Genomic DNA, 27,418 nt, shown 5'->3' with positions numbered 1-27,418 from the left:
TTTACTTCTGACTTTTCAAAATAGATGGGCACATGATGTACAATCTAGGGAGGCCTTAATCTTAACTATCAAGTACAAAAATAGCTGCCTTCCTGTGAAATAAGGAAGAAATTCTTATTTTTTCCAGTTGTTTTTACTTCTCACTTTTCAAAATAGATGGCACATGATGTACAATCCAGGGTAGGCCAGAATCTAAACTATCAAATACAAAACCAGCAGCCTTCCAGTAAAATAAAGAAGAAACTCAGACTTTTTCCAGTAGTTTTTACTTCTGACTTTTCAAAATAGATGGACACATGATGCACAATCTATGGTAGGCCAGAATCAAAACTATCAAATACAAAACCAGCAGCCTTCCAGTGAAATAAAGAAGAAACTCCGACTTTTTCCAGTAGTTTTTACTTCTAACTTTTCAAAATAGATCGACCCATTGTGCACAATCTAGGGTTGGCCTTAATATTAACTATCAAGTACAAAAACTGCAGCCTTCCAGAGAAATTAAAAGAAAATTTCCAGTTTTTCCAGTAGTATTTACTTCTGAGTTGTCAAAATAGATCGACCCATGATGCACAATCTAGAGTGGGCTTAATCTTAACTATCAAGTACAAAAATAGCAGCCTTCCTTTGAAATTAGAAAGAAATTCTTATTTTTTCCAGTTGTTTTTACTTCTGACTTTCCAAAATAGATGGACACATGATGCACAATCTAAGGTATGCCTTAATATTAACTATTAAATAGAAAAAAAGCATCCTTTCAGTGAAATTAAGAGAAAATTTCCCCTTTTTCCAGTAGTTTTTACATCTGAGTTGTCACAATAGATCGACCCATGATGCACAATCTAGAGTGGGCTTAATCTTAACTATCAAGTACAAAAATAGCAGCCTTCCAGTGAAATTAAGAGAAAATTTCCCCTTTTTCCAGTAGATTTTACATCTGAGTTGTCACAATAGATCGACTTATGATGCACAATTCAGGATAATCCTGAATCTTAACTATCAAGTACAGAAACTGCCGTCTTCCAGTGAAATAAGAAAGAAATTCTGATTTTTTCCAGTAGTTTTTACTTCTTAGTTGTCCAAATACATCAACCCACGATGTACAATCTATGGTAGGCCTTAATATTAAGTATCAAGTGCAAAAAGAGAAGCCTTCCTATGAAATAAGGAGAAGATTTCGTCTTTTTCCAGTAGATTTTACTTCTGACTTTTCAAAATAGATGGATACATGATGCACAATCTTCGGTAGGCATCAATATTAACTAGCAAGTACCAAAACAGCAGCCTTCTAGAGAAATAAGCAAGAAATTCCGACTTTTTCCAGTAGTTTTTACTTCTGAATTTTCAAAATAGTTCGACCCATTATCCACAATCTACGGTAGGCCTTAATATTAACCGTCAACCACACAAACAGAATCCTTCCTTTGAAATAAGGAGAAGATTTCGTCTTTTTCCAGTGGTTGTTAATTTGGAGTAGTTAAAATAGATCGACCTATAATGCACAATCTAGGGTAGGCCTTAATATTAACTATCGAAAACAGAAACCCCATACTTCCTTTGAAATTGGGAGAAAAATTACACTTGTTCCAATAGTTCCTGCTTCTGATTTCTTAAAATAGATCAACCCATCATGCACAATCTATGGTAGACGTTAATATAAACGATCAACCACACAAAAAGCATCCTTTCTTTGAAATTGGGAGACAAATTCCACATTCTCTAGAAGTTTTTACTTCTGACTGTTACAAATAGATCGACCCATGGTGCACAATCTGGGGTAGGCCTTAATACTAACTATCAAGTACAAAAACAGCAGCCTTCCAGTAAAATTAAGAGAAAATTTCCCCTTTTTCCAGTAGATTTTACATCTGAGTTGTCACAATAGATCCACCCATGATGCACAATTCAGGATAGTCCTGAATCTTAACTATCAAGTGCAGAAACTGCCGTCTTCCAGTGAAATAAGAAAGAAATTCTGATTTTTTCCAGTAGTTTTTACTTCTTAGTTGTCCAAATACATCAACCCATGATGTACAATCTATGGTAGGCCTCAATATTAACTAGCAAGTACCAAAACAGCAGCCTTCTAGAGAAATAAGCAAGAAATTCCGACTTTTTCCAGTAGTTTTTACTTCTGAATTTTCAAAATAGTTCGACCCATTATCCACAATCTACGGTAGGCCTTAATATTAACCGTCAACCACACAAACTGAATCCTTCCTTTGAAATAAGGAGAAGATAACGACTTTTTCCAGTGGTTGTTAATTCGGAGTAGTTAAAATAGATCGACCTGTAATGCACAATATAGGGTACGTCATTATGTTCACTATTAAGTACGAAAACAGCAGACTTCCAGTGAAATATGGAAGTAATTCTGCCTTTTTCCAGTAATTTTTACTTTTTAGTCGTCAAAATAGATCGACCTATGACGCAGAATTCAGGGTAGGCCTGAATAATGAGTATCAAGTGCAAAAAGAGAAGCCTTCCTATAAAATAAGGAGAAGATTTCTACTTTTTCCAGTAGTTTTTACTTCAGCCTTTTCAAAATAGATGGGCACATGATGTACAATCTATGGTAGGCCTTAATATTAACTAGGAAGTGCAAAAAGAGAAGCCTTCCTATGAAATAAGGAGAAGATTTCGTCTTTTTCCAGTAGTTTTTACTTCTGCCTTTTCAAAATAGATGGGCACATGATGTACAATCTGGGGTAGGCCTCAATATTAACTAGCAAGTACAAAAACAGCTGCCTTCCAGTGAAATAAGGTGAAAATTTCCACTTTTTCCAGTAGTTTTTACTTCTGACTTTTCAAAATAGTTCGACCTATGATCCACAATCTACGGTTGGCCATAATATTTACGGTCATCCACACAAACAGAATCCTTCCTTTGAAATAAGGAGAAGATTTCGTCTTTTTCCAGTGGTTGTTAATTCGGAGTATTTAAAATAAATCGACCTATAATGCACAATCTAGGGTAGGTCATGATGTTCAATATTAAGTATGAAAAGAGCAGACTTCCAGTGAAATAAGCAAGAAATTCTGATTTTTTCCAGTAGTTATTACTTCTTAGTTGTCCAAATACATCAACCCATGATGTACAATCTATGGTAGGCCTTAATATTAAGTATCAAGTGCCAAAAGAGAACCCTTCCTCTGAAAAAAGAAGAAGATTTCGACTTATTCCAGTAGTTTTTACTTCTGGCTTTTCAAAATATATGGGAACATGATGTACAATTTAGGGTAGGCCTCAATAATAAGTATCAAGTGCAAAAAGAGGAGACTACCTATGAAATAAGGACAAGATTTTGACTTTTTCCAGTAGTTTTTACTTCTGACTTTTCAAAATAGATCGACCCATTATGCACAATCCAGGGTAGGCCTGAATCTAAACTATCAAGTACAAAACCAGCAGCCTTCCAGTGAAATAAAGAAGAAACTCCGACTTTTTCCAGTAGTTTTTACTTCTGACATTTCAAAATATACCGACCTGTAATGCACAATCTAGGGAGGCCTTAATATTACCTATCAAGTACAAAAACAGCAGACTTCCAGTGAATTAAGGAAGTAATTCCAACTTTTTCCAGTAGTTTTTACTTTTTAGTTCTCTAAATACATCATCTGATGTTGTAAAATCTATGGTAGACCTTAATATTAAGTATCAAGTGCAAAAAGAGAAGCCTACTTATGAAATAAGGAGAAGATTTCGACTTTTTCCAGTAGTTTTTACTTCTGACTTTTCAAAATAGATCGACCTATAATGCACAATTTTGGCAGGCTTTAATATTAACTGTCAACCACACAAACAGCGTCTCTTTTTTGAAATAAGGAGAAGATTTTGACTTTTTCCAAAAGTTTTTACTTTTTAGTCGCCAAAATAGATCGACCCATTATGCACAATCTAGGGTAGGCCTTAATATTGTCTATCAAGTACAAAAACTGCAGACTTCCAGTGAAATAAAGAAGTAATTCCGCCTTTTTCCAGTACTTTTTACTTCTGACTTTTCAAAATAGAGGTGCACATGATGCACAATCTAGGGTAGGCCTTAATATTAAGTATTAAGTACAAAAACAGCAGCTCTCCAGCGAAGTAAGGAAGAAATTCCGACTTTTTTCAGTAGTTTTTACTTCTGACTTTTCGAAATAGATCGACCACCCATGATCCACAATCTACGGTAGCCTTAATATTAAGTGTCAACCACACAAACAGCATCCTTCCTTTGAAATAAGAAGAAGATTCCGCTTTTTTCCAGTAGTTTTTACTTTTTAGTTCTCTAAATACATCATCTGATGTTGTAAAATCTATGGTAGGGCTTAATATTAAGTATCAAGTGCGAGAAGCCTACTTATGAAATAAGGAGAAGATTTCGACTTTTTCCAGTAGTTTTTACTTCTGACTTTTCAAAATGGATCGACCTATAATGCACAATTTAGGCAGGCTTTAATATTAACTGTCAACCACACAAACAGCGTCTCTCTTTTGAAATAAGGAGAAGATTTTGACTTTTTCCAAAAGTTTTTACTTTTTATTCGCAAAAATAGATCGACCCATTATGCACAATCTAGGGTAGGCCTTAATATTATCTATCAAGTACAAAAACTGCAGACTTCCAGTGAAATAAAGAAGTAATTCTGCCTTTTTCCAGTACTTTTTACTTCTGACTTTTCAAAATAGAGGGGCACATGATGCACAATCTAGGGTTGGCCTTAATATTAACTATTAAGTACAAAAACAGCAGCTTTCCAGCGAAGTAAGGAAGAAATTCCGACTTTTTTCAGTAGTTTTTACTTCTGACTTTTCGAAATAGATCGACCACCTATGATCCAAAATCTACGGTAGCCTTAATATTAACTGTCAACCACACAAACAGCATCCTTCCTTTGAAATAAGAAGAAGATTCCGCTTTTTTCCAGTAGTTTTTACTTCTTAGTTGTCCAAATACATCAACTCATGTTGTAAAATCTATGGTAGGGCTTAATATTGAGTATCAAGTGCAAAAAGAGAAGCCTACCTATGAAATAAGAAGAAGATTTCCACTTTTTCCAGTAGTTTTTACTTCTGACTTTTCAAAATAGATCGACCTATAATGCACAATTTAGGCAGGCCTTTATATTAACTGTCAACCACACAAACAGCGTCTCTTTTTTGAAATAAGGAGAAGATTTCGACTTTTTCCAAAAGTTTTTACTTTTTAGTCGCCAAAATAGATCGACCCATTATGCACAATCTAGGGTAGGCCTTAATATTATTTATCAAGTAGAAAAACAGCAGACTTCCAGTGAAATAAAGAAGTAATTCCGCCTTTTTCCAGTACTTTTTACTTCTGAGTTTTCAATATAGATGGGCACCTGATGTACCATCTAGTGTAGGCCTTAATATTAACTATCAAGTACAAAAACAGCAGCCTTCCAGAGAAACAAGGAAGAAATTCCTACTTTTTCCAGCAGTTTGTACTTCTGACTTTTTAAAATAGATCGACCCATGGTGCACAATCTAGGGTAGGCTTTAATATTATCTATCAAGTACAAAAACTGCAGCCTTCTAGTGAAACAAGGAAGTAATTCCTCCTTTTTCCATTAGTTTTTACTTCTTATTTGTCCAAGTTCATCAACCAATGATGTACAATCTATGGTAGGCCTTAATATTAACTATCAACCACCCAAACAGCGTCTCTTTTTTGAAATAAGGAGAAGATTTCTACTTTTTCCTAAAGTTTTTACTTATTAGTCGCCAAAATAGATCGACTCATGATCCACAATCTATGGTAGGCATAATATTAACTATCAAGCACTAAAACAGCATCTTTCCTTTGAAATAAGGATAGGATTTCGACTTTTTTCAGTAGTTTTTGCTACTTAGTTGTCCAAATAGATCGACCCATAATGCACAATCTAGGGTTTGCCTTAGTATCAACTATCGCGTACAAAAACAGCAGTGTTCCTATGAAATTATGAAGTGGTGAAATTTCGAAATTTCAATGTTGATACTCCAAAAAAAGAGGTTTTTAAAGAAAAATATCTTTTTACTTGATCAGGACTAGCATTTACAGACAAACACTTCCTTATTGAATAATATAATTTCGAAAACCATTGGCCTATTATGATAATAAATGCCTTAAAAACTCTGGAAAAATTCCAAAATTTGCTTGATCTTCTGGAAAAGGTGGTTTTTAATTTCAAATTACCATTACCATTTACTACAGCAAAGCTGGTTGTTACTAACTGGACCGTCCTTATTTCATAATATAAGTTCCAAAAACGTTGGAAAATTTAGGAATTCTAACATTGATCCTTTGAAAAGAGTTATTCTTAATCTCAAATAACCAGTTTACTTGAGCAGGGCTGTAGATTATAGATAAACTAGTCCTTATTTCATAATTTCAAAATATATCCTAATTACATCTTGATAATATATTCGGGATCCGTCCACAATTTCAGTTGTCATAGCTGTTCATAGCTGTCTTATCTTTAATTCTGACTTTTTTTTTAATCAGAGAATCGTTCGACAGTAAGGTGTTCTTTGAAAGTAAATGACAATCCGAAAAAATTCAGAATTGAAACTTTTTAGTCCCCTTCAAACAACCAATTCTCCAATTCGACTGTATTAGGCCAATCGTATAATAAGGTTTCTTTTGTATGAAATCCTTTGATAGTCTCTAGCTGGCATGTTCTAACTCTGCAATATGTTTACTTACCGAAGTATCATTCAAGAGTTCACTTAGGTGTTAAATGTTAATAAAATTTCAATCCTAAAGAAAATTGGACGGTGGGAACTGCTAAGTACTTTGTTTTTTCTGAGAAATTATAAGTTTCAAAAACGTTTAATGACTTAAAATATATATTTTTTATCTATCCTTTTAATGTAATTTATACCTGAACCTACAGGGTACAATAGGTAAATGCGATAAGTGTATATGAATAGCGCGGCAGACGTGAATGACGGTCATCCAGTGATGGCCGCCATTAGTCACCCAGTTGGTCACGGGCCAACGGCGCCTCAGCCATCTTCGAGGATTGGAGGGTAGTGGAGGGATTCAAAAGTGAATAAAAAAAATTTTAAAAACAAAATCAGGTTTTTTGTTTTTGAGAAGAAGAAATAGCATCTTTATGAGCCTTTGTTTTTTCGAGCTTGAAGGTATTTTTTTCTTTTTTTTAAATTAACACTCTAGGAAATTAGCAGCCATAAGTAGTCCTAAAGCCATTTGAGGAGCTATTAGGAATTCCTGAACTTCCGTGGAATTATTGGTATAAGGTACCTTAAATGTAAATTACATGTGTAGTCCAACAAAGTGATAGCTTGCTCCACTCATTATTAAAATTAGCAATAAGAGAATCGATAGAAACAGCATACTTAATTCAAAAGATGCAAGCTGCGAAAAAATTTCAAGTGAAAATAAAAATTGTAGGAATTGTTAATTTTTTTCATTTAAACAAATTTAATTATTTCATTATTGAATTTATTATTACTTAAAATTAATCGAACAAATTAATTAGGACAGCTTCGTTAAATTACTTAATCTAATAATGTACAAAACAAAAAAATTATAACGGTTTTATATTTAATTAACGGAAAAAAAAGTTTTTCGAGCTTGAAGGTATTTTTTTTTATTTTTCTTTTTTTTCTTTTCTTCTTTCTTTTTTTTTAATTAACAGTCTAGGAAATTAGCAGCCATGAGTAGTTCTAAAGCCACTTGAGGAGCAATTGGGAATTCCGGAATTTCTGTGGAACTATTGGTATACCGTACCTTATATGTAAAGTACATGCAAACCTTCTGCAAAACATGAGATCTGAAACATACAAAAAGTTTTCAAAACATAGATGAACATTTGGATTGAAAGATATGATATATGTGGATCATGCGGGGAGAATGTAATTGTAAACTCCAACAAATTATTGAGCAATTGTTACATCAAGAATTTATAGATTACTAACTTCTTTTAACCAAATAATGCCAATAATTTGTACTATATATTGAAATACCAGATTAACTAAAGATTTACATTTCATGCGTCATAAGGCTTTTTGGATATCCTTTTTATATAAAAATCTAAAGAAAGTCATGCTTTTTACCCGTGATCTTTACTTTTTCTATTTACACAATATAGTGGTATTGGTTAGGCATTAAACTTTCCTTTCTATCAAAAATATTCTGACAATCCCTTTCTTAATTGAAATCTTTTTCTCTCCTTCGTGCGATTGTGAAGAAAATTATTATTTATATTGTAAAAATTGTAGAAAAAAAAGGCTGTGGAAGAGGGAGTCAGAGCGAAATTTTTAAAATCGATATTTTCTATATGGTTTATAGTTCGCGAGGTTTACAAGAGAACGTGGTCGAGACGAACACGGTGCTGAATAATGGTTCGATTGTATTATCCTCCGCGATCTTAGGCTTAGAAGATTACCAGTGTTTGGAGTTGTGTATATCATCTTGGATAATTTTGTTACCAACTCCGAGGGTGAATAAAGGAGATATAAGACCCCAACATGTCAAGAGAATACCTCCTTGAAAACATCAACGAAAAGATTTAATAGCTGAAAAGTCAGTCACGAAATGATAAATATTTTTCTTCGAAAATTCAACAAATAGTAAACAGTTTCAACAAATCAAACCAAAAAGTATAATTAAGGGGCAAGGTCACCATAGGCGTGAGTTGGAAAAACCATCTCAGTTCACCCATGGACATTTATTCTAGTATCTGTTGGCCTTATCTCTATCAATTTTCCTCACAACAAAAACTGCATACACTGAGATGCTCGCTATACATCTTTCCGTGGAGCACAAGGTTGCCAGTCAGTCTGTGCGACCTGATCCTGAAAAGGTTGGAGTGCAAATAACAACGCCAATCGCTATTTTAATTTTTAAGGGTGAAGTGGGTGACGAAAATATTTCATAAGGAATGAGATTTGTGGCTCTTATTGTCAAAGATGATCATGCTCAGAATAAAGTGAATCATAAGAGGAAACTGTATCAATATGCGATTTTGTTAAAACACTCTGAGCTTATACATAAGTTACTCACAAAAGTTTAATTGAGCTATTTACTAAAAAATAAAACTAACAAATAGAATACTAACGGTATCTCCCTAAAATGAATCTCATTAGTTTCATTTTCTGCAAACTGTCCAGGGCCGGACAACATTGCTTTAATTGTACCACTAGTAAGAGCGTGTTCTCTCTTCACTATAAATTCATGGCCGTCGCTGCTAATCAGTTTTACGTACATAGCATCAGGACCCTCGCATCCCCCATAAACTGCGCCACATCTTTCTTCTTCCTGCAAAGAGAGCTTCGAGTGTGATAGATTTTTATCTTTATATTCACCGCCATCATCCTCATAAGCATACCATTCGCTCGGAATTTTTACATGATATTTTTTTGCAAATGCTTCTAAAGTAGGTGTGATACGCTTGTAGCTTTTACTCTTTCCCACAGGAGCGATCTAAAGGATAGGAAAGGAAAAAAAGGGAATGGAATTATTAGGATTAGGTTAAAAATTGTAGCTGCTAATCAGCTTTCATCCATTTTTAAAGTACTTAATATTTATTTTAAGACAATATTTTTTCGTAAAACAACCACTTTTCCATTGTATTCAAATCTTTTTATTATTAAAGAATTAAAAATTACGTGCGATCAAAGCCCGAGTATTTCTTTTCATTTATAAAAAAAAAAAATCCAGGTTTGTCATACAATGGTTGTCTTCAAGAAAAGTGATCGTTCTTTTAAACTTTTTAATCGCACTGAAACAAACTTAACAATCTATGACAAGAAATTTGCTCTTGTTCCGTAGATATGTACAATATTCTAATGCTGAGTCTAATCTTATTTTTAAGGTTTCAACAAGAAGTCGACCAATAATTAAAAAAAAAGAAATAAACTTGTTTACAAATCAAATTTCATAATTAGGAAGAAGTTAAAAGCAGTGAAAGCAAACAATCTGAATAAAAATGAATATTAATGTCAAACCGATAAAACCAACTATTAAGATTTTAACTGAAAGTAAACCTAAATTCCTATGTTAAGATTTTAACTGAAAGTGAACCTAAATTCCTAAAAAATTTAATATAATTTGTCCTAAAATAAGTGGTACACAATTCTTAGTCTAATTATTATTACCACAAATTTTTTTTCATCGAAAAGTGCATTCATCAAAGGGGAAAATAAAAATCGTGATATTCCAAAATATTTTCAGTGGGTACTCCACATAAAGTTCAATAGCATTTTAACAATATTTTACATTTCGACCTCTGTTAATTTATTAAAGTCTCAATAAGGTATAATGATGGAATGACTTTTTTGAGCTTTTCCCTAAAAAACGCCAACAAAAAGAATCTCTACCATTCCTTGCCGTGTATTATAGCGTTACCTCTCTCCGATCCAAAAGGTATGACGCAGGGATTTTACATATAACACTCTACCTCAAATGTTATTTTTATTTAAGAAACTTGAAAGTGTATTTAGATGTGCATTCTAATAAGAAGTATAATACAAATCAAAATTCTGTGCTATATTCTTAACACATATAATAACAAATGTTCACACAGTGCAGGGAAAGGTTACGAACAAGCTCAAAAAATTTATATGGAGTTCTTAAATGATGTTCATTATTTACCTTAACTTTTTTAATTATCAAAGAACAAAATATTATGAAATACTTCACGTTTTCAATAGAATAAATCATCAAGGACAAACTTTTAAACCACTTAAAAAAGTTGTAAACGTCGTAAAGTACGAAAACAATTGTGAAACAAAAAACACAAAATCCAAAAACTGAATTAACAAACAAAATTTTACTTACTTTTTTTTCATCATAACTACTATCTCCTGTTGACATAATTACTTTTTATAATAAAGTGATAATGAATAAAAGCGTTTACTAATTCAGATCAACATTGACAAATATGGCGATCACAACATATGCATATATATAAATGCCTAATAAATTTTAGTAATAACTAATTATCTGAAAAATTATATTTTTTATTTAAAAAAAAGTGAGAGTGGCAAAAAAAAAAGAAGCAACGTTTAATGTTATAAACTTTTCAAAACTATTATTAATGCTACATTTAAATAATTGCAAAATATATTTTTAAAAAATATACCAAAGGAAGAGTAGTTTACAAATATATATCGTAGCTGTGCTTCGAGTTATTTCTGGAATTTATGAAAATTAAACCAAGATAATTCATAAAATATGTGAAAAATATAACCTATGGATTTCTTTAGGTTAGGACGCTTCAAAACATTAGTTAACACCTTCATTGGTTGTACGAGCTATTAATTGTAAAATCAAAGTTTTTATCATGTTTGATAATGTCTGATTTACCAGTTATATTGGTGCATAACACTCAGGAAAGTGGCGAGACCAGCGAAATCCAAGAAAAAAAGAAATTGGGGAAAAATGTATGTTTTAAGTTTTTATTATGTCTGTTCTTCCCTTTCTGTATTTTTTCTTCTATGCTCCTATTTTTTAAGTTATAAACTTCTTAGAACTTAAAACATGCTTTCTTGAGAACGTAAAGCATGTTTTATATACTCTGCAGATGTTGAAATATATTTTTAGTGATTACTTAAACTGTGTAGGTCAGCATTAATCCGAAATCAGTTGGAACTGTTAAAATTAAAAGAAATGGCAAACCTAGTAGAAGGTGGTTAGCGAAGCAATTGGAAGTATTGAAATTACAAAATCAAGATTTGATGAAAACCCTACAAACCAAAGGAGGTGCACATATTAAATATTATAAAATAAACTTTAAGAAAACTAGGCTAATCCTTTATGATGATAGTAGATACACCTCTTATAATTGAGTAAATATGTTAATTATTAATGCTAAACTATTATCAATTATGTGAAAGAGTGTTATTTTATTGCAGTCTTTAAACAAAAAAAGATAAATTACATTTTCAGAAAATGAGCTTCGTCTTATAGAAATAAAAGCAAGGCTAGAAAATGAACTACAACATTATAGAAGTAGCGTTGCTGATAGGCCTACACAAAAGTTAAGAATGACTGTTTTAACTCAGGATCTGTTCATTCTAAAAAATTTGGTCGTGAAGTAATTAATTTTTTGTTCTTGCTGGCACTTATTACTAAATTATTGAACATTCAACACTTAACAGATTTCATGAGTAGATTTTTTATTAAATTATATTTTATATGATACTGGTTTTAATTGAATTCACCCAAGCAATACTTATCTAAATGTTTAGTAAGATTGCACGTAATTTGGAACCGTAACGTTTATTTAAAATTTCCTTTTTATTTCTGTTCTTAGCAATGATGAATGTTTTAGATTGAACAAAGAACTTCAAAGATACCAGGATAAATATGGAAGTTTGGCAAATTCAGATGAAGGAGCTTCAGGACAACACAGTGAGTTTTTGGATGAATGTTGCTTGAATGTCAATATCTAGTCATCTTGCTTTAAAACTTTGTAATCTTCATTTGTAGCAAATATTCGTACCAAATGGATAGACGGAGAATTAACATTATTGGCTCCTTTATTAGTAGCTTATGATGAAAATATTAAGGAAAAAGAAGAATTAGTGAAAGATGCTACTGAAAAACTTAAGGCAATTGGAAATGATTGTAAAGAATTAGTGAAAGAAAATGAAGAACTCCGCAGTGCAATCAAAGAATCTTGTGAGAAGGTATTTACGTAAATTTGGAACATATTTTCGTTTGAAAAATATCAATATGTCTAATGTCCTACTTTTCCAATGATTTATAATTTTATTTTAGGGCGATGTAAATTATGCCGATTGGCAGACGGTACAAAGAGAAAATTTAATGTTTAAGGAACAAAATCAATTACTATTAAGACAGGCCAAATTGAATCAATCTAAATTGCAACAATTAAAGGAGAGTTTTCAAATTAAACGTCAGTACTTTTTTTTTTAAAGTGCAGTTATGTTTTAAAGTATTTAAGTTTTTTTAATTTCTAAAAGCCTACTTACACGAGTTTTGTGATAGTACTTGTGATAGAAGCGGTGGTTCATTCGAAACTTTTATTGGTTGATTGAAGAGCAATTCTCAATTCTGTAATTCTCAAACCAGCGGGTCAGAATGGGGAGTTTGTTTAATAGTAAGATAATATATTGTTTAATAGTTGATTTAAGAGAAAGTTTTTAAATAGTACTCAAACTAGAAGGTTGTAATTGCGAGTTATGTGTTCATTGAAAAAAAGAACTCAGATTAATAAATTAGTGTATTGCGTAAATTTTGTACATTGTAAACTTATAAATCGGAAAAAGTTAACATGATAAAATGCTCCTGTTATACAACATTATATTATACAATGTTTTATGCGGTTTTGGTATTTTTCCTGAGAAGAAGTAAAGTTTATCCTCTTCCAACTATCACTTGGTAGCTGTTGGACTTAAAGCCGTCTGAAATAATGGGCGTTACTTCTCTTTACATTTTACTCTTCAGTATATAACTATAATGGTAATCTGAAAACGTTAATTTTGGGGAAATTCTGGAGAAAATGAGGTGAAAAGCATATTTTTCACTATTGGCTTATATTTTAAAATGTGATATGTTGCAAAAATTGGGAGTTGGAACCTTGAGATTTGTAGTAAAGAAAGTCGTGCGAATATTCTTTTTTTTAAAAATAGTAATCAAACTAGAAGGTTGTAATTTCGAGTTACATATGTGTTAATTGAAAAAAAAGAACTCAGATTAATAAATTAGTGTACACTCAAACCTGTTTTTGTGCGGTAGATAGGGACCGCATAAAAGAAAACGCATAAAAAAAACACATAAAACTTCACGAGTACCTATAAGAAATAGTTTTCGAAACAATATTAAAAAACAATTAAAAAAAATCTCACTTATAACATAACTCATAACCTTAACTAGCAATTGTTTTTTTAAACGAAATCACGACACGAGGCTTGGCAGCTACTTCGAACTTCGCAAAACCTTTTAGAGTCTGATTTAGAAAAAACACTGTCAGTTCAATATGTAATTAAATTATGAGATCGCACAAAAAAAAACGAACAAATAAAAAATCGCATAAAAAAGGACCGCATAAAAACAGGTTTGAGTGTATTGCGTAAATTTTGTACATTGTAAACTTATAAATCGGAAAAAGTTAACATGATAAAATGCTCCTGTTATACAACATTATATTATAAAATGTTTTATGGGGTTTTGGTATTTTTCTTGAGAAGAAGTAGTGACAAAAAAAGTGTTAATCCCAGAAATTTCCGGTTCCCTTGCTAATTGGCTCTTTTGCTTACAATTTGTCAATAATATAAGGTGTGGACCATCTTTAGGGATGGACGGCTTTTTGTTGAACTTTGACAGGTCATCAGATGCCAAGTATAATGGTATTAAACTGGAATTAAAATAAGGGTTTAATCAAATTTATTTAATTAATTTTTTGTGAAATTACAATTTTACCAAATATATTTCTTCAACTATTGGAAGCACGGGCCACTTCTGTTCCGCGAGTCGTATTTTGTCCTCCCTGGAGTACGTATTTAGCCGATCATTATCGATTTATTGATTGTGCCACAATTGCATTCAGTGAGCGAGGGGACTAACCAGTTCGCCATTAAAAAGGAATATATGACTAATTGTTTCTCTCTTATTGCAGTGAATGAAATTATACTTGAGAGGGACGATGCTGTAGACAGGTTGCATCAGACAAAAACTGAACTGTCTATGCTAAAAGGAAGATTTTCAATAATGGCCGAAGAGTTTGACAGATTAAAAGCAGAAGATAGTGGAAAGATTCCTCATTCAGTACACACTGCTTATATTACTGAATGTAGAAGGTAGATTTATTTATTATTGTATTATTGCTAAGGAATTTTATTTTAATTCCAATGAAAAAAATAGGTAACATATTACTACTTCTACGTATACATAGATTATTCGAAGAATTGAAAGAAAGGTACGAACAAGATCGAGAAATCTTAATGAGAAAAATTGCCGAATCTTCCACAGAAAGAACAGATTATGAAAATGAAATATCAAAATTAAATAGTGAAAGAGAAAATGCCAAAGGGAAATTAAGCCTTTTAAGCGAAGAAATAAGGTAAGAAAAAACTTTTTTTATCGGAATATTAACTATTTTAGGAATAAAAAATAATGCATTGATCAAATTTGTGTAAAGATGAAATAATTCAGTAAGAATTGACAGCTGGTTCAAAAATATTTCATTATATGTAGTTCTAACCCTTTACCATAACTAAAACTGTTTTTGTTTTGTGTGTAACTTATTTATATTTAAGGTCACTGAGAGAGAATTTTCAAAAAATGACTAAAGAAAATTCTGATTTAAGAACACAGCTCAACAGTGCTGTTGATTTCTCTAAACAGTTAATCACTCAAGAAGAAAAATTACTCAAAGAATTACAGTTGCGTACTGAAGAAGCAAATTTAGGATCGAAATTAGCTGGTAGAGTGGAAAATTTAAAAAGGAATATGAAGGTTGTTGTTTTTATGGTTGAACCACTTTTCTAACTTGTTAAATGCTCTTATTTAATAAAAATAATTTTGTTAAATTTAACAGAATGTGGAGATTGATACAATTCAACAGATGCAAGCTATTGATAAAGATTTAGAAAAGCAAGTTAAATGTGTTGGAAAAATTAAAGAATCATTTACTAGTGAAATTACTCGTCTTAGAAATCTACTAGATAAGCGTACTTTTCAAAAGCCGAAATTAAGGTGGTTAGTGCTTTATTTTTCAAATTATGGCAATCACAAGAATGGTGTTTGTTGCTGCCAATCCGATAGATTAAGAATAGTCTGACGAATCCATGATTTGATCAATCATTTTATATATTTATGAAATTACATCTGACTTAAAATAACTACAAATCAACAAATCACAAGGCTTTTTCTTAGGTTAATTTAAATCTGTACCTCGGAGGGAAAAGGCACCATGTCACAAAAAGTAAATTTTACAGGGGAGCGAAATAAAGATATTTTTCCAAATTCATTTTTTGTTCCACTTTTCCGGTTGTACTCTTTCCTGTACTTCTCACCATAATTATTATACTTGGTATGGCCACTTTAACTCCCATATTTTAAAATATTTTATTTTGATCTCCATTGTGAAAAAAATATATGCCCATGTAGTGCCTTTTACCCTTAAGTAATGAAGTATCATAGAGCTTTTTAAAAATACATAAATTGCTTAATAGTAAACATTGGACATAGTGCTTTACACCTGTAAAAAGAGCAACAAAAAATTTGTAAAATGATGCCAAAATCTGCAAATCGAAAAAAATGGACATGGTGCCTTTTCCCTCCGAGGTACAGAAATAAAAACAATTTTCTGGCTTTCTTCATCGCCGCAAACTTACTTCTTTTCTGTTACTCCAAGCAAGTTAATCACTTTTTTATACTTTATAAAGCTGCTCTTAGGATCATGATTTATGGAAAAAGCAGATAGCTTCCGTGTAGGAACTGAATCAGGCGCTTAGACCACTGAAGCCTGAAAAGGTCTAAGACTGCATCGTCTGTGAAATAATAAGCTCATTCCTTAAGTACTTTTTCATTGCTTCAAAGAGCTTTACGTCCCAGCGGATAAACCATATCCTCACAGTTCTTCGCATCAATAAATAGCCTGTAGAGGTGGTTGACGTATGTAGCTAATAGGGTATAGTGAACACCCTGGATCGATTCTTTATTTCATCACACATATTGTGCACTTTGCACACGATTAATTACATGCAAAGAACAAACACTGGTATTGAGTCAGCATATTTGGAAAGATTCCTTAGGCCGGAAACATAGTGGAGCGGCGAGCAAAGCGGCGATGATAGCGAAGAGCAAAGCGGCGAAATCAAACACAAGTAAACATATGGGACCGCGCATAGTGGCGAGCAAAGCGAAGGTAGAGCGAAGCGTTATGACATGTTTGATTTCTTCGCTCTCATCGCGCTCAATTTGTAAAGGTTATTTTTCAAAGGTTATGGATATTGATACATTTATTGGTTTAGTTTGTTTAAAGAAACCTCTGTGGGGCCATAGTATTTGTGAAGCTACAATAGTTTTTAATAATTAATAGTTTAAATTAATTAACAATTAGTAGTTAATGGAGAATTCAGGTAATTTTTGCTACATTTAATTTGGTTCTCAATCCCTTAATGCTAACTTTCATCTAAATACTAGGCAAAATTAAATTACATTTTCACGTCCTACTACTTCTGATCAGGACGAATTCTCCAATCCTTCTTCTGTAGCGTCGTACTACTCCAGTTTTTCAGATGAACAACATTAATTTACGACAAATCATGGTGTAGTGATTTAATAAAATTATTGTTTTTTTAATTGACTAATTTCTTTTTATCTGCATATATTTCTATTTTATTTTTATTTATTTTGATTTTCTTATCTTAAAGTAACTGCTAGGATTAATGGGGTTACACAGATTTGTATTTAGTAAATAACCTACATAGTTAATTTTTCTATATTGTGCCTAACTCATGTTATGAGCTGTATTACTCAAAAACAATAAAATTTGATTTTGATTAATGGGGTTACACTGGGCTAGTATGTAATCAAATGTTGATATAGACATTCGAAAATACGCATGAAACTTGCCAGGATGCTCCCGAAGTTGTTGGTACAAGTGATGAAATTCACCAAGTTCATTTCTAGACTTATTTATGTCATGTACACTGCAGCTCCTACTACTAAGCTGCTGCAAATACCAAAGTTTCAACGAAGAATTTTCATATAAAAATAGTTCCTCCATCTTGTTTCCTCGAAAGGAGAAACGCGTCTAAACTCGTCACTATGTGCATGCGAATCTTTGCTCGCTGCTCGTCGCTCTCTTTGATTTGAAGCAGCTATCATCGCCGCTTTGCTCGCCGCTCCACTATGTTTCCAGCCTTACTCGAATATATATTTAGGCAACCATATCTCCAGTAAATGCTTTAGATCGAAGTTTATCTACTTAATCTACTTCGATTTACATTCTGTTTAGTGCCTTAAAATTTATTTATTGATCCGTGTTTATACATTGTTCTAGGGAAGAAGATGTTGAAGATTCATTAGATGACTCTGTATAAAAGAAGTTGTAAAATATTGGTAGCTTGAAGTACCTGATAAATACTCATAAGTAGAAGTAATTTTTACATTTGATCCGTCCGCAAACGTGTAGAACTTGTTTAAATTAATCGACCAATACCTATTTACTGTTATGCATCAATCAAATGTCAAAATTTTATAATACCCTTTAAAAAATTAAATACTTTTTATTACTATGAATTTACTAATATTTTTTTGCCTAAAGCTTACTTATAAGAATTTTCAACTTTAGTGAAAGACATTATTTGCAATAATTTGTCATCTGTGTTCTCACAGCACTCAAGAGTACGTTGAATGTGAGTTTAAAGCTTATTATACTAAAGTTGTGTAAAACCAATTGACTACATGACGTCAAGAGTATTATTTTAAATTTATTACTACATTTGCTCTAATAGACGTCGACCCCTAGCTTTCGAATATAAAATAAAGTGGCTAACCTTTTTTTTGTTTACGAAATCGAAGTTTTAACTTTCACAAGTTCAACGAAATTCCACGACTCGAAGATTTTAAAACAACAGTTTCTACACTTCAATCCTGTGTTATCTTTCTAAACTGAACTGTTTTAAACCCCTGTCTGTATCACAGGTAGATAAAAAGTCATAATCTTTGTATGACTATATCAAGATAAAAATATTATGTAATCCCCAATAGTTAACCGTTTTTGAAGAAAAAATTAAAAAACACTTTCGTGTGGATAGGAAAATTAACAACATTCCCTAGTAGATATCATAGATATAATGTGTTTCCTCACGAATATAGAAACAAAAATAATTCGTGAAATAACTGGAAAATACGGTCGAATGCAAACATAAGTCTACCCTACTGTAGTTGGACTCCCCATTTAATGTATGTAATATACCTCGACTTCTATACGGGCAATTACGACATATTACAGTATTCTTCAATTAAAAACCAACTAATATGCAAAGTGAATTTCAGTAACTTCCTTTAAAAATAAGCGATCTTTAACGAAGTCAGCCCTGTATACATCAAACGGTAGCACCACCCACTCAATCGGTGTCATACATTAAAGTTCCCGAGAGTTGTAAATATCTTCACTGTCACTTAGAATAAAATTAATGTATTTGTAAATCTTTATCTGATTCTTCGTACCCTGAAAAGATAACCTTGACAAATGTTCAATCCTTTGCTTGTAAAAGCCAATATTCTCAACGAAATATTCAATCACCTATCTTAAACTAAAGGAATTTTACAAAAGTACCCTATTGAATTGAAATTGATTTTGAAATATTGAAACTTAAAAGAATAATTGTATCGAACTAATATTGTAATATCCTTTACAGAACTGAAGGCTGGGAAGGAAAACCGTGAGCGGAACATTAACTACTTTTTTTTTGCTGGCATCCTTTTTGGCCTATCGGAGTTTTCCTTCGGCACTTTGTCTGCCCATTATATCCAACCGAACTTGCGGATATTGATCACTTTCAGCTCCTTGTATTGATCTTTAAGATGCCTTGGTTGAACTTAGCTCCGCAATCCGAAATAGACCAATAAGAGAAAGAAGTTAATCTCAATATTTTCGAATCTAGGGAAAGTTTTGTCATCTGCTTTCGATATGGTCCAACCTAAGTCAACACTGGGCTCTCTCACTCTAAAAGTTCTGCAAAACTTCAAGGGTTGCATTCTTCATAAGACACCTAATTGAAGTCATTGAATTTCTTCCAACCACAGCTGTGGTCAATGTTAGAGTAAACTCAACCTTTAATGAATCGGAGGACTGTTATCCTCTACACCATGTATTTGTTTTATCCGCGGAATCTTCATTAACATTCTTCCGACAGCAACCGCTTCCTCTGCAAAAGCAAGTATTCGGACTTTAATAAAGGTGTCCGTATTCCGATTTCTCTGGCTACTTTTTGTAGAGCGAACTTAAATATGAGGCAGACCAAGCTATAGCTATGCCTGAACTTTATATTTGTCAGGAACACCTCAGCTAGGCGAACCTGGACTCAGATAGCGCTATGACATTCGTCATCGTAAACCTGGTCAGAGGGGTTTATTTCCTTTGTGTGTTCATCTCACTCGTGGATAACTGTAGCTTGCCTAAACTATTACAGGCCGGCCGTAATTCAATGAAAAGGTTACTCGTTCAAGAAAACTGTTTGCATAAGATGGGACAAATACCATTTATTATGTGCATAGGGTAGAGGAAACTAGAATCACCTTGCATTTAATTGAGAAATTATAAAAAAAAATCAAAGAAAAAAGGTTTAATACAAAGGTGCAAAAAAAATTGAATAGTTAAAATGATTTTGTTCGTAAAAAAAAGTTTATTCCAGGAACTTAGGCAAAAATTAAGAACTATTACTAACATGAAACAAAAAAGTGTCATTTTTTTACAACACTTTAAAAGATCTAGAATTGTTCTATCTGTCGTATCATTAATAAAATAACGTAGCTATTAATTATGACTTCAAACATGGACGAGGATTCATCAAGCACAGCTGCACTGCTCTAAAACCTTTCTTATTTTTCAAGTACTATAACGCGCTAGCATTAGAAATGTACTGCTATTGTCAACAAGATTATCGCTTTAAAACAAAATTATTAAATATCAGTATCTTTTTTAAGTAGGTGTTTCTCACTGATAGTAGAGATATCTAATAGAAAATAGACTGAATAAAGATAAAATTATTGTTTCGAATTTCTAAATATTAATTTGTATTGAAAAAAGATGTGGAAACAGGTCAGAGGGGTTAAATTTTTTTGGCCCTAAAACGAGTGCAATTTATCTCATGTTTTAGTGGTATACCTTTTTTTTCAATACTAAGATAATTATATTTATAATGTTTTCAATACATACAAGTAGTAATAATATAAACACATGCTCAAAAGTATGATTTTGCAAGATTGTTATCTCATTCGATACGTATTTAACTCGTTCAACGACGTAAATTGCCCATCGAAACGTAGGGCTATGGTAAAATCTAAATCTCTAGAATTTCTTGGGTTAGGTCGCAGTGTAAAAGTACCTGCAAATTTAAAAATAAAAATAAAACGAAAAATATAAAATTTTGAAAGCATAACAAAAAATAAAATCTGTAATATTCTATTTACCATTAATAATTTCTCCTCGTTTAGCAGTAAGGTAAGATTCAAGATAAAATACAGTCTGCTTCCAGTGAGTATAAGCAGATTCAGGGCTCGTGGTAAGCCATACACGTTTGTGGCACTTCGTGAATTCAATCGTGAAATAAGTTACCTGTAAAAATTAAGTTCATTTAAGTAATTTACAGATTCTAATACTTGTACATTGTAGGGGGAAGTATTGAAGCCATTTATTTGGATATTTCGGATTTATTTATTTTTTTATTTTATTTTTTTCTACTTTCATCTCACGAATTGTATAACTTTCAGTTATAATGAAAACCCATTTAATATTCTAGTCTCATTAATTTTATTGTCACTTTTTTATTTTGTTACGTTTCGGCTTTATATGTAACCATCTTCACAACTACAATTGAATCAAATTTAATTCAATTAATGAAAAATTGTATACAATATATATAGTATTGTATGTATACTATATTCTGTATTGTACACTATTCGTACTTATAAACACTCCACTTTTATTAGGCAATCTAGCTTTTTATTCGATTATAGATGTCAATTAATATAAATAAAAACTCATACATCGCTAAAGGATTTATTAGTAATTATTATTTTAACTGGTTAGAACATTACTATTACTTACAAGAGCCTGAACGTAATCGTCTCTGCAAACTTGTAAAGTAAAATCGGAGCTGAAGTTTAAATCTTCCTTAGTTACACTGTACAGATCGACTTCCTTTACCAAGGCAGAGTTAGTTACAACCTAATTAAATACATTTATCAATAATAGGTTGTAGATTGACAGAACAGTACGAAAATTAAAATATCAAAGCACCAAGTTTTACCTGTTTCGGATCAACAACGTCAACCAAAGGTTCGGTTATAGCTACCGATCTTATAGAAGACATATTAAAGCCATACACATTATCCCACCAATTAATCTTCTCATCTTTATACTGACGATCTTCAATGGCTGTAATATAAAGACAAGCTCTATCTGGAAATAATAGGCCATCCGGTTTTAACCACTTGTCTCGTGCAAACACTACTGTATCCAACATTGATTCGTAAAACAGGCAGTAACTATAAAGAATTTAAAAAAAAAATCAGTTAAAGTAAAATGTGTAAAATTATTAAAGTAACTTTCACTGTTACTTACCCCATCCATTCTGAGATGATGATATCCACTTTATCAATGCCTTCTGGAAGACTAACCTGTTCTACTTTTCCTTTAACAATGGTTATTATATGGCTAAGATCGTTGTCCGCTACTATACGTCTAGCATATTCAACTATATTAGAACATTCTATACCAATCACTTTTTTAGCGCCCGCTTTGGCAGCGAACATTGAAAGTATGCCAGTACCACAACCAACATCGAGCACTATTTTATCCTGCAAAATAAGAAAAAAATCATCTACTTTTAGGATGTATATTCACGTATTGTAAAGGTGCTACTGCTAACAATGATCAACAGTTTTGTTTAAAAAATATGCACTAGAAAGAACCCGCAGTCAAGATTAATTTTCAAAAAATGAATCTTTGTAGTAAACATAATACGAGATTACATGAACACAAAGAAGTGTCTTTTTCTCTTGTGTAAGCGTACAATTGGAGATTAAAAAAGGGACTGTTCCTTCCACAAACTTGTCAGGAAGTTCAAAAACTTTATTCAGTTTAGGCATATCCCCGATTATCTGTCTGCATCTTATCGGCCAAAATAGCTTTTAACCAAAAAATATCCTTTTGTGAACGCCCTTCCGGTCCCTAACCCCCTAGGTGTCTCATTTGCGGCCTTAACAGGTAGCTCCAAAAGTATTCAACTATGAAAAATGAATTATCGGTTTGACTAAGTAGAGCTGAGGCAACATGGAGGTCGTTATTCCTGAAGAGAAATACGTACATTCGTATCTTTAAATTTTGATTCATTGCACTTCTTTGCCCTCGTTACCTCTTCTTCTTTCTTTGAAGATTCTCGCTCTGATCCATAGAAGATGTGGCCAGAGTCAACATTAGCTCACCTAGAAGTCTTAGACCTCAGCAACTTCGTCCCTCGTGGAACGCCTCAGGTATCCCAACCTAAAGACTTACTCTCTCAACCTCAAATTTCTAAAATACACGTTAGTAAGGTCTATAGAGAAAGTTGGGTACAATTAACTAACTGGGTTTAGCGAATCCACACTTAACGTCTCACTAGGTTAATAGTGGGAATCCTTGGGGGTATTGCACTACAATAAACTAGGTATTTTCCCTTAAGAAATCAAAAGGTTGTAACCTATCAAGTCTAAAATACCGAGTAATGCAACTTAAGATGTTATGCAATCTATGTGTACCATTTTATTTACCTTGAACAAATGTTTATTATGATACATAGAATTCCTGTAGGTAAGCGTTCTAACTTCATCTTTTAACATCTCTTCATGTATTCCAAAATGTGCGTACGAATCAAAATAATAATCTCTGGAAGTCATATCATCTGGGTTAACATCCCCTCCGGCACCAGCGCCATCTGCGGTTGCACTGGAAGAATTTACTGGAGATACAGTACCATTCTGAAGGTCCATCTTGTCTGAAATAGCAAAAATGTTATGTATGCAACAAACCCACTTTAGTAAAAATCTTGATACGATACTAGACTTAAGTCATTAATGCAATGAAAAATTTGATTTCAAATGCTTAAAACTTATAAAATATGAACAATGGAGAATTGCAGTGAAAAGTTTAGTTAAATGCTGCCATGGGAACATCTAAAAAAAAGTATGTTTGAAGTAAATGAAAGAAATCCCACTAAAACAAATTAATGCACTTTTTTTTTTAATTAAAAACAATGGCTCAAATTATACTAAAATTGTTAATGTCATAATTGATCATGAAACAGAAATAAAAAATTATGTCTATGAGTCCACAAATTCGGCCAAATCCTTGGAGGTACACTTACGTTTACTAAAAACTTACATTGTTTCTAAGGCGTTTATCTCAATAAATTAATATGAATAATTTTATGGCAATAAATAAACATACTTATTAAAAAATCAAAAATTGAATATATCTATAGCAATACTTATAATGTATGCAAGAATTTGATAAACTATTAATACTGTACGGTTATCGAACCTACTATCTACTGAGTAAGAAGTTGTTTACTCGTACTTGTATTAATTAGTTAAAATTCAATAATTTGCTTTTTAAGGGTAAAAATAGGTTTGAAGCAGCATATATGTGGTGAAAGTGATAGTATTCCGGCACTTGTGGAGCAGGTCTACTTTTATAAAAATAAAAAATTGAACAAAAATTTATCACTATGAGTATTCACTTATTTGAACTTGATTGATTATAAGTCATGAAAGATCATTTTGCATAGTCGCAAATATCTTGGGATGGTGGCCATCTTTTTTCTTTAGCGAAAGGAAGCTTCATTTAAAGTGCTGTAGGTAAGAAGCTGTATGCGCTTGAGACGCATATGATAGCACAAGTGATCCCAATTAGTTTTAGGTGACTGTACATCACTTCCAATTTGTATAAAATTAAACACATTAATTCTATTCGTTATTTATGTTTTTAAATTATATGTACACATTCCACTCTGAGATGTAATTATAAAGGATGGAGTGAACAGAGAAAAACTAAATCTTCAGAATTTATGGAAGAACATCTATAGCAGAATGATCTACGTATAGAAAGGTTTCTTAGAGAGATTCAATGTTAATAAATTTGAGGTGGGTAACGAAACATTCTTAAAAACCTTAGTAACGGCTCTTCATTCCACAGGATTTTAACTGAGGCACTGCAACTGATGTACTGACCCGTAATTCATGCGAATCGCCGAAATGGCCAAAACGTCTCATTTCTTCTCATATTATTATCGCTTCTCTAATATTTAAATCCCCTATTTGGGCTGTTCATGTTATCTTTTGAAATTAAAAATCTGATGACATTCTTTAAGAGTTTTTGAACAAATTGTCCCTTTCTACTCTAATTTTATGAAAAATTTAATTTCTGATAGAATAATTTGTTAATCAACGTTGCAAAAAAAATTTTTTTTTTTGCTCATCAACATCCGAAATCATGGGCGCCCAATGCATTGTCGACCTACAGACAGTATAATCTCGATGTAACAACTGATGATCACCACACATGAACTCAATGACGATGAGTATCAGGCAGACAGACAACTTGACTCGAATCCGCGATCTACATGGACTTTAACCAGATCCTCTTTTCAAGTACAAATTCGATTGCTGTCGACGCTGAAATTGAAACAATTAGCTGAACGACTCATCGAAAGGCCGAATAGTAACACAGTAAGTGTAACTGCGGCGAGAAAAAATATTTAGTAAAATAGTTACAAGGTCCTAAAATAATTGATTAAGTACTTTTGTACTTTTATTAGGTTGCTACATTGCCCGTGTGTCGCCATGGCGCTCTGAACACCAATAGTATTCTGTCTCTTCTCATGGTTGTCCTGTGCGTCCTTGCACAAAATAAAAAGCATGAAGAGAGTCGCTGTACAAAAAGAAGGATGGATGGGATTGTTACTGAATGTGGACGTTATATACCCACATTAAGCGCGTCCAAAGGAACATCATAATACCGAAAAAGGCGCACAGACTTGCCGAATTATTTGTCAGTCAATTGAACAAATCAAAATTTTAAATTCATAACAAATTGAAAATGTACACACAAAAAATCTGCTCCTGTGTACTGCTAATTTTAGTTGTAAAAAAAATCATTTTACTAAATTTAATCGTTGTTTATTCACAATTCAATTCACTGAGTCCAATGTAATTATAAAATGATTACCTTTTTGATGTAGTGATGCAAGGACTTATTTTTTCCAAATTCTGTTCCTGCATTTTATATAACATGTAGTTTTAAAATTTTCACTTTAAATCATTTTAATGTGCAGAATAACAGTCTTTTTATTACTTTTTTTAAAATAAATTTCGTAATATTCCTTGAAATTCTCATTTTACATTTATTTTAATTGATTATGATTATTAATTTTATGTACGTATATTTTTTCATTAACTTCATGTAATACTCAATTCTGCACTTATATATTTTTTTATCCTCTACATTTTGGTGCAACAATGTTTAAAAAATCTCTCCAAATCCTAAATCGTAAAATAGGAGTATGATTTAGAAAGGATAAATACTTTTAGCTACTACTTAATGGAAAGTTATGGAATTCATTTCCATTATATTTATATAAAAAATAATTTATTAACCAAAATTTCCGCCTCTAGAATCATCAAATTTAAGATAAGTGAGTCTATGGCGGAAATTTGCATACTGAAGCTTCTAGAACATTAAATAATATATTTATACTTAAAAGTAGTTGTTATATTTAATTTATGAAATATTTTTTTGTGATTCATATATTCAATCAATCAATTGGAAAGTTTAAGTGAAATAAACATAAATAATCCAACACTTACACAACAATTCAACCTTTCAAAAATGAATATAATTGACTTGGCAATACTAGCTCTACAAAGGCAATTTTGCGAACCAAATATTTGTTTACAGTAAGGAAAAATCTTAAAATAAAATTATAGACGGAATTCAACTCAACACAAAGGATAACAAAAATTATTGAATATAATTACATGATGCAATTACCACACAAAAATGATTAAATTTTAGGTAACCTTAATAGAAAACACCAATATTACATAAATATTGATGAACATGCTCTAACCAACAAACGACATGCAGGGCATAACACTGATGCAAATAAAAATTATACTAAAAAAACCCTAATATTTGGGATCAAGACAATGCGCAATTCAGGTATACGCCAGTTGAAGGTGACGCAAATTTTTACGTTTGTACCGTTTTTGTAATAGAATCTTATTTAAATATATTAGCTATTATATACTCCATTTTTATAAAATGTCATTTTAAAACAAGCAAAAATTATAAGTTTTCTAATAACTTACCCAATGTTGCTTTCAGATCTCCATTTTCAATATACTGGGTAGCCGCAGCATCCAAGTCAATCAGAGTAGAATCCATCTATAAAGGTAAAGTGAATAAAAAAAAGCCAAGCAGAAAGCTGGGATAAGAAAAAAACGTTTTGTAAAAGGGTAAAACACAACTAACAAAGGACGCCGGCCATAAAGCAAACTATACACACCTTGAATATTTGTTCAGTGAAGCGTAAAAGGTAAAGGTAACAACTAAGTTTCTTGAAACTTTAAATAAAATCTTAAAAATATCTAATGTATATTAATATAAAAACAAGAATTCATCAAAAGTTCACTTAACACGCTATTGTGTCACAGGGGCCATTTTA

The 27,418-nt window shown here is 32.0% G+C and overlaps 3 protein-coding genes across 10 annotated transcripts; 1 reads left to right on the top strand and 2 right to left on the bottom strand.

Moving 5' to 3' along the window:
• Positions 1-7,429: 7,429 nt before the first annotated feature.
• On the bottom strand, positions 7,430-10,948 carry EloC (transcription elongation factor elongin C). 3 transcript variants are annotated; one of them, XM_074130327.1, is made up of 3 exons: positions 10,791-10,948; positions 9,070-9,434; positions 7,430-7,782 (listed from the first exon to the last, which is right to left on the bottom strand). In XM_074130327.1, the coding sequence occupies exons 1-3, from the start codon at positions 10,824-10,826 to the stop codon at positions 7,641-7,643; spliced, it is 543 nt and encodes a 180-aa protein (XP_073986428.1). In that variant the 5' UTR covers positions 10,827-10,948; the 3' UTR covers positions 7,430-7,640. The 3 variants fall into 3 exon arrangements, with proteins under 3 accessions (XP_073986428.1, XP_073986430.1, XP_073986429.1); XM_074130329.1 differs by having other exon boundaries at positions 9,070-9,269; XM_074130328.1 differs by having other exon boundaries at positions 9,070-9,281; positions 10,791-10,942.
• A 235-nt stretch (positions 10,949-11,183) lies between these two features.
• Cep89 (Centrosomal protein 89kDa) lies at positions 11,184-18,227 on the top strand. 4 transcript variants are annotated; one of them, XM_074130323.1, is made up of 11 exons: positions 11,184-11,395; positions 11,576-11,714; positions 11,901-12,048; positions 12,268-12,365; positions 12,444-12,643; positions 12,735-12,873; positions 14,596-14,776; positions 14,872-15,039; positions 15,287-15,434; positions 15,517-15,677; positions 17,989-18,227. In XM_074130323.1, the coding sequence occupies exons 1-11, from the start codon at positions 11,306-11,308 to the stop codon at positions 18,026-18,028; spliced, it is 1,512 nt and encodes a 503-aa protein (XP_073986424.1). In that variant the 5' UTR covers positions 11,184-11,305; the 3' UTR covers positions 18,029-18,227. The 4 variants fall into 4 exon arrangements, with proteins under 4 accessions (XP_073986424.1, XP_073986422.1, XP_073986420.1 ...); XM_074130321.1 differs by having other exon boundaries at positions 11,187-11,395; positions 15,236-15,434; positions 15,517-15,674; XM_074130319.1 differs by having other exon boundaries at positions 11,187-11,395; positions 15,236-15,434.
• A 2,091-nt stretch (positions 18,228-20,318) lies between these two features.
• On the bottom strand, positions 20,319-27,418 carry Art1 (arginine methyltransferase 1). 3 transcript variants are annotated; one of them, XM_074130324.1, is made up of 8 exons: positions 27,260-27,418; positions 27,063-27,138; positions 23,466-23,689; positions 22,279-22,514; positions 21,965-22,202; positions 21,763-21,882; positions 21,126-21,270; positions 20,319-21,040 (listed from the first exon to the last, which is right to left on the bottom strand). In XM_074130324.1, exons 2-8 carry the CDS (start codon positions 27,136-27,138, stop codon positions 20,922-20,924), a joined length of 1,158 nt encoding a protein of 385 aa, XP_073986425.1. In that variant the 5' UTR covers positions 27,260-27,418; the 3' UTR covers positions 20,319-20,921. The 3 variants fall into 3 exon arrangements, with proteins under 3 accessions (XP_073986425.1, XP_073986426.1, XP_073986427.1); XM_074130325.1 differs by lacking the exon at positions 27,063-27,138 and having other exon boundaries at positions 27,260-27,401; XM_074130326.1 differs by lacking the exons at positions 27,063-27,138; positions 27,260-27,418 and adding an exon at positions 25,921-26,193.

The sequence above is a fragment of the Rhodnius prolixus genome, unplaced genomic scaffold (assembly GCF_049639745.1).
Source record: "Rhodnius prolixus isolate KJV_2025 unplaced genomic scaffold, Rpr scaffold_4, whole genome shotgun sequence".
In the NCBI taxonomy this organism is placed as follows: domain Eukaryota; kingdom Metazoa; phylum Arthropoda; class Insecta; order Hemiptera; family Reduviidae; genus Rhodnius; species Rhodnius prolixus.
Note: the sequence above shows the minus strand (reverse complement) of the source record. Positions and strands in the feature narration are given on the sequence as shown.